This window comes from Myotis brandtii, unplaced genomic scaffold, assembly GCF_000412655.1.
Source record: "Myotis brandtii unplaced genomic scaffold, ASM41265v1 scaffold789, whole genome shotgun sequence".
Taxonomy (NCBI): Eukaryota; Metazoa; Chordata; class Mammalia; order Chiroptera; family Vespertilionidae; genus Myotis; species Myotis brandtii.
This window is the reverse complement of record NW_005371168.1, coordinates 257,018-270,096: the sequence shown is the minus strand read 5'-3', so window position 1 is coordinate 270,096 and position 13,079 is coordinate 257,018. Positions and strand designations below refer to the sequence as shown.

The following is a 13,079-nucleotide window of genomic DNA, read 5'->3' as shown; positions in this document are numbered from 1 at the left end:
CAGATACTGACTCCTTCCTGAATACCCTGCTGACCCCCTGCAGCGGAAACTTCCTCAGCTGAATACCTCAGCTCATGTCCCTGCCCCTCACCCAACCGCAGTATAAAAAAAGCGCCCCCCTCCCTGTTGGCGCGGATCCACGTGCCCTGTCTCGGGTTCGTAGGTCTTCCGGGGACGCAGAATAAAACCTCTTCTTCTTCCTTTTCTGATCGACTCTCTTTATTTCCTATGCTGCCTCCTGAGCCACCTAACCTAACACTAAGGCTTTCAGCAGTGTTTAATTAGGAAGAAGCTCAGATGCAAGGTAAGGAGCTGGAAGTTGACTGTACTTGATTAGTATAGAAGCAATGATAATTATAAGAAATGTCATGTGAGATGTCTGCTTTTACCAGACTTGGGAGAACTTACACACACACTTGCACACACAAAGAGAGGCTCAGGAGAGATGGTCCTTAACCTTAAACATGCTAACACACACACACACACACACAAACTCAAGAATTCTTCAACAATATTAGAAGCAATTTTTTAACTCAGCTACAAGAAAGACTGTGCTAAAAATCAGGCCCAATGAATGATTAAAAGCCTGTAAATGCTGCAATAAAGACTAACTCTGTAGCCTTAATATATTATGAACCCTATAAAGAAGAGTGGCTGGTCGGTTTGGCTCAGTGGATAGAGTGTCGGCCTGTGGACTGAAGGGTCCCAGGTTCAGTTCCTAGTCAGAAGCAATGATTCTCTCTCATCATTGAAGTTTCTATCTCTCTCCTTCTCCCTTCCTCTCTGAAATCAATAAAAATATATTTTAAAAAAAATAGAAAAGTGGGATCCTGAGATCAATGGGGTATTTGTGTGAATGGGTTTAAGAATATTGAACACCCATATTTCCCTGCACCCTGCTGGAAAGGAGAAGCTAAGCATTGTGAAGGCAGCCTGAGCCACCACCCCTCCCCCCCCCCCCCCCCCAAACCTGCATTCTGATGCATATGCTTGCTAGCCCCAACCTCCTTTCCACTTGTGTCCTAGCTAGCCTTGCAGACCTGTTTATCTGCAGGTGCCATAAAAAGCCCCTACAAAAGATTAACTGCTGGCACCAGCTAGCCTGAGTGGTTGCTTGTAATCTCACTTCCCCCTTTCCAACCCACGGGGGCTGCAAAGCCCGCGAAAAGTCTGGAAGCCTGGTCCATGTTTGGGAGACAAATAAACTAGGAGATAAATAGGGAACCCCCACCCCCACATTCGGGGCTCCGGCTTTGGAGACGGACTCCCCTGAGTCACCGCACTAGTGCATCTGCAAATAAAGGGCTTTTCCTGAATCTTCCGAGTGCCTGTTGTGTGTTTTCTGGTTGCCTGGTAATTTCTGCAACAGCGTGACCTCATGCAATGACCTGGTCTATAACAAGTGCCTGACAAGTTAATGCCATTCTCTGCCACAGTTGCTTCCTCTGTATGTTAGCCTCCAGACTTAAAAGAATCAGGTCTCAGCACAGATCAAGTGAGAAAAAGCAAGCCCTTATTAGAAAAGGAATCTAGCCAACAAACCAAGGAATTGCAGGAGCTAGTTAGTAAATAGAGGCAGGCAAAATGGGACCTGGAGAGGCTAAGCTGAGGGAATGGGATGGTGAGTGAAAACAGAGCTGAGGGTCAAACTGCTACACAAATTGCTGTACAACTTGTGTTCTAGGCCTGAATATTTGAAAGTACTCTAGGCGTGCATGGAGGAGAGGGTTGCTGTGTAATGTCTTTGGAATGTTCCAGCAGAAGCTGAAGACTCCTCAGGGTCTGAATCAAAGCCAAGTATTGCAATGTCTGTTTTCTAGGGAATAGAGATTGAGACATAGTTTACATGTGACTTTTTGTTTCCTGAATTAAATTAACCATTCTTGGATTGCCTTTTACAACTACCCAACTTTTTAAAAAATATATATTTTTATTGATTTCAGAGAGGAAGGAAGAGGGAGAGAGAGATAGAAACATCAACAATAAGCTGTTCTGCTGCCTCCTGCATGCCCCCTACTGGGGATCGAGCCCACACCCTGGCATGTTATCTAACAGGGATCGAACAAGATCTCCTGATTCATAGGTTGATGCCACGCTGGCTGGGCTAGGAAACATTCTTGAATGTACAATGAGCTTTTTGATTTTCTTGTTCACTGGCTTAATCCTTCCTCCCATCCTCTGCAATTAAAAACATTAAAATCAGCCCTAGCCAGTTTGGCTCAGTGGATACAGCGTTGGCCTGTGGACTGAAAGGTCCCGGGTTCAATTCTGGTCAAGGGCACATACCTGGGTTGTGGGCTCAATCCCCAGTAGGAGGCATGCAGGAGGCAGCTGATCAATGATTCTCTCTCATCATTGATGTTTCTCCCTCCCTCTCCCTTCCTCTCTGAAATCAATAAAAATGTATTTTTTTTTTAAAAAAACACATTAAAATCTGCCCAGCCGGAGTGGCTCAGTGGTTGAGCATCAACCTATGACCCAGGAGGTCATGGTTCAATTCTGGTCAAGGCACATGCCTGGGTTGCGGGCTTGATTCCCAGTGGGGGCATGCAGGAGGCAGCCAATCAATGGTTCTCTCTCATCATTGATGTTTCTATTTCCCTCTCCCTCTTTTTTCCTCTCTGAAATTAATACAAATATATATATTTTAAAATAAAATACAATAAAAACATTAAAATCTTACTTTAAAAGTATAAAGATACAGTATCAAATTTATAAAAATAACTCAAATTATTATAAAAATAACCATTGAGCACACCAGCTGGGTGGCATATATCTAATTTTTATTTTCAGTCAACTTTTATGCCTTTTTAACCTTGATATTTTGCCTCCTATTTCTGGCTTTTTCAAATATCCAATAAATGTTTTGACTTTTCATGGCTCTTATCTTAGAAAAGTACTGGTATACAGTAAGTAGTAACAAGGAGAACATTTTTTATCATATTATTTTTATTATAATAAGAAGAAAAACTTGGTTACATAGCAATTTTGAATCCAGAAAACTAATGAGTCCAGGCTGCCCATCTCTACTTGAGTCAATTAAGCAGAGTCAGGGTGGAATCATATATGAGCATTTATTCCAATAACTAGAGGCCCATCCTGCACCCTCTCTAATCTGGGACTGCTTGCTCCTAACCGCTCGCCTGACTGCCTGTCTGATTGCCCCTAACCACTTCTGCCTGCCAGCCTGATCGCCCCCTAACTGCTCCCCTGCTGGCCTGATCACCCACAACTGCCCTCCCCTGCCGGCCATCTTGTGGCAACCATCTTGTGACAACGTGGGGGCGGCCATCTCGTGATGACATGAGGGTGTTGCCCTGAGGGCATGAGGGCCACCTAATCTTTTATTAATATAGATGCCTGCATATGGGAGAGCAGCAGGTCATCCACGAAAACCTGCTCTCCCACCTCCAACTAGCGGCTGAGTATAGAGGGATAAGGAGGAGAGGCTGCATGCAAGGGGGAAGGAGGGAGAGGTGGCTGTAGGGTCTGTGATCCATGTGTCTCCTTCCAGGATCTTGAAATTTAGTAACAAGACAGTTAATTTTCCATGGTGTTAAGACCCAGCTCCTCCAGTACCTGGGACCTTAGAACGGTCAGCATTCCTGAGGTGAAGTCCCGGAGAGGGTCAGGGTCCAGGCACAGCAACCAAATCAAAGCTTGTCCTGTCCTTTGTCTGTTCTCAAAATTCATTTTCTTTTCTGAGCAGTGGATCCATCCGGGCCCAAGGTGTCTCACTTTTTACAGCTGTTTTTCTTCTTGCAGCACATCCTCCAGTTCCCCAGAGTCTGTAAGAAAACCTCTTACTATAGTTAGTCAGGTGAATAACCATTAAACAACTGTGGCTCTATTCTTATGTGCCCCCCGCCCCCTATTAATTTACCTTTACAGGATTCATGAAACTACCTCACATATTATAGGGGTCATGCAAATGTTAGACTAAGGGAGACTATTCTTAAAGTCACCTACTCCCATAGTAACTCTTCACCCTTTCCCTAGAGAAATTATATGACGTTTCATGAAATAATGCTGTCTCTTTCTTCTTTCTTTCTTTCTTTCTTTCTTTCTTTCTTTCTTTCTTTCTTTCTTTCTTTCTTTCCTTCTTCCTTTCCTTCTTTTCTTTTTCTTTTTTTTTTTGTGGTAGTCAAATTCCTGACTGCCCTGCACACTCTAAATAGGCAGGGGTGGGAAGTGTGAATCCACAATACACTGTTATGTAACTATAAATGACATTTAAGTCTTCAGTTGGTACTTCTGATTTCTGCCTCCACCTCTCACTCCTTCCCTCACATACCTGCTGTCTCTGAGTCCAGAGTTGCAAAAGCAGCTCAGTTTCTTCTTCTCAGCACTCTCCATGTGTGTGTACAGGTTAATTTTCTCTGCTTCGCCTCACCAATAGTCTATCATCCACTTTTCAAATTCTGTAAACTGGTTGAAATTTCTCATATGTTGAAATACTCCTTTAAAAGTGATGACATCATGCTTATAAATCAGTGTTACATTGATTTAATATGCCTGGGAAATAAGAGTATTATGAAAGCATAGATTTGGTCTTTCATTTTCACTCTGGAAGTCGCCCTGAGGATATGTAAGCCTTTAAATTCCTATCATTCTTGCAGCTTCCAATCCAGGGCATAGACCTGAAGGGAACAGCACTCCAATTCTTATTTAAAAATTTGAAACTGAGCTCACCTCAAATTTACATCTTTTTAAAAACTCATTGAAGGGAAGAGGTCATAGAGCAGCCAAACAGTACAAAACCTGTGAGAGAAAATGCATCCAGTGAAAGAAGGCTCAACATTCACCTGCACAGATGCAAAGGGAAGCATTTAGTTGGAGTAGGTGTAAATTGATGAAAGCGGGAGTATGGGCTGGCAGGACAGTGAGAAATCAATGGGAGCTGAAGATAGTGGAATCTACTTCCTCTAGCATAATTTCAACATGAGCCCTACTGTGTGCTCACATAAAAGATTGGCGAAAAAAATCTAAGAAACATCCTTGTGGTGCAAAGTTGGGTAAAAGAAAAGCAGCAGTGCCGCAGGGGCAAGAAACTCCACTCAGATCCTCTTCCTCATACACTGATGAACAAAACCTTCACCCTGGGAATGAATGGCACCTGGAAACTGCAGTCTGTAGTAGAGCATTGCTGAAAACTCATTGCAACCCAGGGGCTATATCAGGGTTAACAAACAAACAAACAAACAAAACTACTCCCTTGGATTATGCATTGGGGCCACAACTATAGTCCGGGGAAGGTCAGCAGCACCGAGGAAGCTGTAACCTCCAAACCAGGAACATTATTCAGGGTTAGTACTGAGACTTCATAGGAACATTAAAGAATGGACCAAGCCCTAGCCATTTTGGCTCAGTGGATAAAGCGTTGGCCTGCGGAATGAAGGGTCCCAGGTTCGATTCAGTCAAGGGCATGTACCTTGGTTGCGGGCACATCCCCAATAGGTGTGCAGGAGGCAGCTGATCGATGTTTCTAACTCTCTATCCCTCTCCCTTCCTCTCTGTAAAAAAATCAATAAAATATATTTTAAAATATTAAAAAAAAAAAGAATGGACCAAAAGACCACTTCACCATTAAGTGAAGTAGCTTCAAATCAGTAACTGCAGAATACTGTTGGGAGAAGAAGACGAGAAGAAAAAAAAGCATGCAGAGACAGCTGTACCACTCGGGGAAGACCTAGAACTCAGCACTGGAGAGACTTTGCCCTAGAAAACCAACCCCACTCTAAGTATAAAGTATTGAAAACAGACAACTAATGGGTCAGGGCTGCCTGTCACTACTTGAGCCAATTAAGCAGAGTCGGGGTTGAATCATATATGAGCGTTTATTCCAATAATGCCTGCATATGGGAGAGCAGCAGGCCATCCACGAAAACCTGCTCTCCCACCTCCCACCAGTCGGCTAAGAGTATAGGGATAAGGAGGAGAGGCTGCATGGGAGGGGGAAGGAGGGAGAGGTGGCTGCAGGGTCTGTGGTCCGACTGTCTCCTTCCAGGATCTTTGATAAATCCTCCCTTCCCCCAACTGGTGGGCAGAGTATGACGTAACCTGCAGCCCAGAAATACCTGAGTGACTAACCAGGTACCTTATATGGACTATACATTGGACCACCAATCCACACCTGCCAAATACCCTAAGCCCTTGTCCTATATGGACAATGCAGTAAGCCACCAATCAGTGTGCGCCGAGTACACTAAGCCCCCCACCCCTTCCCATTCCGCCCCTCAAAAGGCGTGCCCACCCCTGCACGTGCTGCTGTCCTCCCCTTGCAAGACAGCCCGGCAGGTCCTTCTCCTCTAATAAAGCCTGTAGTCCTGGTTTTCGCCCTCTGTCTGATTTTTCAATCTTGAAGTCTGATAACAAAGTAGTTAATTTTCAATCGTGTTAAAAACAACTCCAACCAGTTCCTGGGACCCAGGAATGGTCAGCATTCCTGAGGAAAACTTCAGGAGAGCGGGTCCTGGCACAGCAATCAAATCAAAGTGAGTCCTGGCCTTTGTTCTCAGAAAGAACTCTCTTCTCTGAGCAATGGGCCCCAACGTGTCTCTTATCGTTTTACAGCTGGTTTTCTTCTTGCAGCAAATCCTCCAGTTCCCCAGGGTCTGTAAGAAAACTCTTATCTATAGTCAGTAAGTGAATAACCATTAAACAACTGTGGCTCTATTCTTATTAGCTGCCCTTCCCCACTATCAGTATTTGTACAGAAATGTGAAGCCTGAGGTACACTGAGGATAACCATAGTAGCAGCACCAGGAAACCAGCCAAACTCATAAATAACTGTATTCGTTAGGTAGGAAGTCAGACCTGAGCGGCTGGGGCGGGCCTGCCCCGGGTCCTGGCAGGGGTGGGACCAGCGTGGCGCTCAGACCGCCTCTCTATGGGCGGCCCAGCCGCCAGCAGGGAGGTGGGAGCCAGCCGCCTCTCGGCGCCAGCACAGAAGAAAACGTGGCCTCAAGGCCCATGCGCCCTTCCTAGGGCCCTGGGCTAATTATAATAAAATTTGCATCTTGGTTGTGACCCCGCCCCCTGTGGGTTTTTCTGTGTATATTATGGGTAAGGGCCTGCCCAGAAGAAAGGTCAATCATCCCTGATGCAAATGAAAGGCTCCACCCAGAAAACCCCTCTTTTAAACCCAGAAGCTGGGGGCCATGCCCTCTTGCCTGTGCTTCAGGGAGCATCGCCAAGCCTTCTTCTTCCCTTCCCCCACAGGTATGTAACCCCCAACCTCTGAGGCACCCGATGAGACTTGCAACCAGGGGAGATGGGCACTGCAGCTCGCCCTGGGCTCACCCCCTGAACCTGTCCCCAAGGCCCCCTTTTCTCTGGCTTCCCACTGAGCTGAAGTAGCCTGGCAGTGGTCTCACCCGTCCCCGTTTGGAATGTAAGCAGCCCGGCTTCTCTCTCTCTCTCTCTCTCTCTCTCTCTCTCTCTCTCTCTCTCCCTCTTCCCTTCCCCGTCCCTCCCCCCCTGCCTGCTCCCACTTGGAATTCTCTCTCTCTCTCTCTCTCTCTCTCTCTCTCTCTCTCTCCCTCTCCCCTTCCCCGTCCCTCCCCCCCTGCCTGCTCCCACTTGGAATTCTCTCTCTCTCTCTCTCTCTCTCTCTCTCTCTCTCTCTCCCTCTCCCCTTCCCCGTCCCTCCCCCCCTGCCTGCTCCCACTTGGAATTCTCTCTCTCTCTCTCTCTCTCTCTCTCTCTCTCTCTCTCCCTCTTCCCCCTCTTCCCCACCCCGCCACCCTCCCCCTGCCTGCTCCCCACTTGGAATGTAAGGAGCCCGGCCATTTCATCCCATGCTCTCTCCAATGGCATGCACCTCGTTTGGAGTGTATCTTCAATAAACCCCATTTTGCTTTACTTTTATTTTTGTTGACCTTAAAATCTTCTGTGTCCACAGAAAGAACCAAGGTATTTGCCTTAAAGGCTTAGTGGGCATATGTGTCCATTTCCAAGCATATCATTTACTTCAGGCTCTTTCCTGCTTATGATGCCAGCATTAATACAAAAATCACATATATGTAAAAGCAAGAATAAGTACACTAAGAACAGGCAAAGCAATAGTCTGAACCAGACGCAGATATGACACAGATGTTGGAATTATCTGGCAGGGAATTTAACAAATATGCCAGGTGGGAGGAGAGAACTGGCTGGCGGAGACATTATGGCAAAACCAGGAATGAGATATTCTTGACTCATCTCTTCCTTGGTGTGTCATGATCCAGGGAATGATAAATGAGAGCCTGGGTTAGCTCCCTTGTTGGATTTCCTTTTCCCACCAACTTCTCCCACGCTAATGCCACCTGCCCATTCTCAGCTCAGGTTGCATGGTTGGGTCTCCTGGCAAGCAACCTTCATTCTTAGGTGTTTCAAAAATCACCTCCTAGCCCTAGCTGGTTTGGCTCAGTGGATAGACCATAGGCCTATGGACTGAGGGGTCCCAGGTTTGATTCTGGTCAAGGGCACCTACCTCAGTTGCAGGCTTCTCCCTGGCTTGGGCCCTGGTGGAGGCAACCAGTTGATACGTTTCTCTCACATTGATGTTTTTCTTTGTCTTTCCACTCTATTAAAAAAAAAAAAAAGAAGTCACCTTCTACACATAAAGCCACCTTAACTCTCAACACAGGAAATCCCAAGGATTTTGGAAGCTGTGAGTCAAGAAGTGTGGGTGAAGACCAGATATATCTGAGAAATATTTACCAAGTCATCTGAGGTAGCAAAAAAGCTCCACCAGAGCTCAAATTCATAGAATCAAATAGTGGAATGGTGGTTGCCAGGGGCTGGGGAGAGGAAAAAATAATGTGTAACTAAACATAAAGTTTCAGTTAAGCAAGATTAGAATATCTAGATTAGAGTATCTAGAGATATTTGAGTATCTATAGCAGTGGTTCTCAACCTTCTGGCCCTTTAAATATAGTTCCTCATGTTGTGACCCAACCATAAAATTATTTTCGTTGCTGCTTCATAACTGTAATGTTGCTACTGTTATGATTCGTAATGTAAATATCTGATATGCAGGATGGTCTTAGGCGACCCCTGTGAAAGGGTCGTTCAACCGCCAAAGGGGTCGCGACCCACAGGTTGAGAACCACTGATCTAGAGATACTATTATAACATTGTTGGTATAGTTAACAATGTATTGCACACTTAAAATTTTGTTGAGTGGGTAGATCTTGTGAAGTGTTCTTATGACAATAAAATGTAAAAAGGTAAATGAGTCCAACATTTCATGTAAAATACTGAGTGTTAGGTCAGAGGGAAGTTCAGGAGCTGATGCATGCAACCACAAGGCAGATGGTGACGCAGCTTCCCTTCCTGGAACCCGTAACAGACCTGCCCGCAGCGAAAACTCCCACAGCTCATTCTCCCCTTGCCCTCACTGACAGCTGTATAAAAAAAGTGCCTCCACTCCCTTTTGGCGCGAATTCACTGGCCCCACCCTTGAACCCCGTGAACCTCCCCTGGTAGTGCAGATTAAAGTTCCTCCTTTTTGACTTGCCTGGCTCTCTGACCTTGACTCCTGTGCCACGAACCTTACATTTGGATGCGGTGGCCAGAGGCTTAACTCAGGGTGAAGGGTCCCCAGCCCTGGTCCTGTTCCTTTCCCTTCCCTCCATTACCCCTCAATATACAGAAGAAGAGAAAAATAAACTCCTGCAGCAGGGAGGCTCTCCCGGTCCTGAGGGATGGATCTTTATAAATAACAAAATTGCCCTCCCTCGGGCCCAGGCAGGGGCCATTGCCCAACAGATCCACAGGTCGTTACGCATTGGACCACTGGCACTTTGGAGGTTCCTAGAATCCCTCTTCACCTCGCCCACACTGCAAGAGGCGATCACGAGTGCCTGCTCCTCCTACCCCACGTGTGCGGCTGTCTCACCCCAGGGAGGAATGCGCCCCAACTTTCCTACCCATCAAATGAGGGGACACCTCCCAGGGCAGGACTGGCAGGTAGACTTCACCCATTTGCCTCCCCACAAAAAGACCAGGTATCTGCTTACCATGGTAGACACCCTGACAGGATGCGTAGAGGCCTTTCCCACCCACAAGGAAACTGCTGAAGTGGTGGCTGAGACCCTAATAACACACATAATCCCAAGATTAGGCCTCCCCACCTCCATACAATCAGACAACAGCCCAGCTTTTATATCAAGGGTCATTCAGCAGGTTAGCACCTCTCGGCATCTCCTGGAAGCTACACATACCCTACCGACCACAATCATCGGGTAAAATAGAGAGAATTAATGGCCTCCTTAAGGACCATCTAACTAAACTCTCTAGAAATTTGCAGCTCCTGGCCGGACCTCCTGCCCATGGCCCTGACCAGAATCCGGGCTATACCAAGGAGCCCCACCTTCTTAAGCCCTTTTGAACTTCTATATGGGAGACCCTTCTTACTCAACCACCATCTCTCTACTGATCCTCCTCCCTTAGGTACTTATCTTCCATATCTATCCTTACTCAGGCAATTGCTCCGAGAACACGCGGACAGGTTTCTGCCTAAGCCAGAACCGACCAACCAGGGCTCCCGAGGACCAGCCCTTCACCCAGGTGACTCGGTCCTCCTTAAGAATCTACATCCAAAAGCCTTGGAGCCGAGGTGGACAGGACCTCCCACTGTAATCCTTACAACCCCCACCGTGGCCAAACTACTTGGCGATCCTTCCTGGCACCACCTCTCCAGACTCAAGAGGACCCCGGAGCAGCATGGCTTCTATAAATGTGAGGTGTTGGGCCCCACTAAGGTCCGCCTTAGTCATCCTCCCCCTCCTCTTTCTCCTCCCGGCCCTGAGCAACCTACACCCATCCCCACCCGCTTATGTGTGGAGGTTCAAGGTCCGTGAAACCTACTACCAGGGCAGCACACAAATCACCCGGCAGGTAGGATCTCAGGACTGCCCTCTGATCGAATGCCAGGCGGAGATCCTGATGGCTGTCAACCTCTGGTCAGTGTCCAATGGTGGCCGACCCTATGCCTGTTTTGCTTATGACCAGCAGAACCCAGACAGGTGTAATAAAGATGTCAACACCTATGGGGGTTGCCGCTGGTCAGACTGTGTCACCCATGATGCCTATAATGAGGTCAGGTTTGGCCCCTTTTTCTGGAAGGATGGGACCTTTAACATCAGGGTCCGGGATCCCTGGGACCAGCGATGGGTTATGGGCGTTATGGGAAAACTATACGGGAGTGGTTGGAGCTCGACCCCTTCAGGGACCGTCTACATCTCCCGGGAATATGTCTTGGTCCAGGAGGCCCAGGTCCAGGAGGCCCAATCCAGGTCTCCAACAGCACTACATCAATGAGTCCGGAGTAGTGGAGCAAAATGTGCAGACCCTGACTAAGCTGAGTGACGAACTACGTACGAGGCACACCCAGGACAGCTCCCGGATCGCGGAGATGTCACGGGTGACTGTAAATAAGCGCCTGCTCCACCCCTACACTCGGCTGCCCTCTGACCTGCCTCTGCCTGACCCTGGCCTTTAAAATCCCCCTCCCTTTTTGCCCCTGGTCAGCAGGAAGTAGCCAAGACAATTTCGGCGCCCCCTATCACCAAAAGGCCGGGATGTTAGGTGGAGGGAAGTCCAGGAGCCGATGCATGCAACTGCAAGGCAGATGGTGACACAGATACTGGTCCCTTCCTGGAACCCGTAACAGACCTGCCTGCGGCGAAAACTCCCACAGCTCATGCTCCCCTGCCCTCACTGAACAGCTGTATAAAAAAGTGCCTCCACTCCCTTTTGGCTCGACTTCACTGGCCCTGCCCTTGGACCCCTGAACCTCACCTGGGAGTGCAGATTAAAGTTCCTCCTTTTGGACTTGCCTGGCTCTCTGACCTTGTCTCTTTCGCCGTGAACCTTACACTGAGATTATCATGTTTGATAAAAGAACCAACTATTCTATTTAAAATTAAAGTTAAAAGATAGAAAAAAACATGCCATGAAAACACATAAAAAATTGAAATAGCAATATTAATCTTCAAATAATATGAATTAATAACAAGAAATACTATCAGTAATACAGAAGGGCATTATATAATGACAAAATGGATTAAATATCTAATAAGACATGTAAGTTCTAATTGTGTAAGCATATGTAAATAGATTTTAAACATTCTTGAAGCCAAAAGCTGTTATAAATGAAAGGCAAAATAGACAAATCCACAGGTAAAGACTCCAGCATTATTCTTTCAGTTATTAATAACAAAAGAGAAATCAGGAGTTATATAGGGAAACTGAGCAATACCATCAAATAACTAGTCCTAATTGAACACATTCTTCCCTTAAACAGTATAATATACTTTCTTCTAAAATTAACATAAAACAGGGGAACATTCACTAGGAAAGATCATATTCTAGCCCAGTGGTCGGCAAGCTGCGACTCGTGAGCCACATGCGGCTCTTTGGCCCCTTGAATGTGGATCTTCCACAAAATACCGACTTCTGCACATGGGCCACGAAGTTTCAATCGCACTGTATGTGCATGCCCGCATGTGGTACTTTGTGGAAGAGCCACATTCAAGGGGCCAAAGAGCCACATGTGGCTCGCAAGCTGCAGTTTGCTGACCACTGCTCTAGCCCATTCCAAATGTAAAATAAAACAATTCAAGGTATGTTCTATGTTTGACACACAACAAAATTAAGCTAGAAATTAATAAAAAACATATCTGGAAACTTACCTAAATACTTCTGAACAACCATTAGATCAAAGAGGAACTCTCAAAGGATACTTTAAAACACATCTAAACTGAGTGAAAATGAAAATACAACCTATTAAAATTTGTGGGGACATGGAGACCAAGATGGCGGCATAGGTAAACACCGGAGACTGCTGCCGCAAACAACCACTTCAAAAATACAACTAAAAGACGGAACGGACATCACCCAGAACCACAGGAAGGCTGGCTGAGGAGAGACTCTTCAACTAGAAGGAAAAATAACAGCACACCGAGGCTCAGAGGAGGCGCAGTGTGGAAAAAACTCAGGTGCGGAGGTGCGCGCGCAAAGCGGGCTGGTGGCTGAGAGCGCGGTTGTCGTTTTCGGTCAGGGGGGAGTCTCAGACTCTGAGCTCCAGATAC

At 46.7% G+C, this 13,079-nt stretch overlaps 1 protein-coding gene across 2 annotated transcripts; it reads left to right on the top strand.

Annotated features, from left to right (window-relative positions):
- Positions 1-236: 236 nt before the first annotated feature.
- Positions 237-11,804, top strand: LOC106724279 (ERV-BabFcenv provirus ancestral Env polyprotein-like). Of its 2 annotated transcripts, none has more exons than XM_014530996.1 (2): positions 237-304; positions 10,469-11,804. In XM_014530996.1, exon 2 carries the CDS (start codon positions 10,711-10,713, stop codon positions 11,305-11,307), a length of 597 nt encoding a protein of 198 aa, XP_014386482.1. In that variant the 5' UTR covers positions 237-304; positions 10,469-10,710; the 3' UTR covers positions 11,308-11,804. The 2 variants fall into 2 exon arrangements, with proteins under 2 accessions (XP_014386482.1, XP_014386481.1); XM_014530995.1 differs by lacking the exon at positions 237-304 and adding an exon at positions 7,138-7,221.
- Positions 11,805-13,079: the final 1,275 nt, after the last annotated feature.

Coding starts and splice junctions, on each gene's coding strand:
- LOC106724279 (XM_014530996.1), top strand. CDS start 10,711: ATGGCTTCTATAAATGTGAGGTGTTGGGCCCCACTAAGGTCCGCCTTA.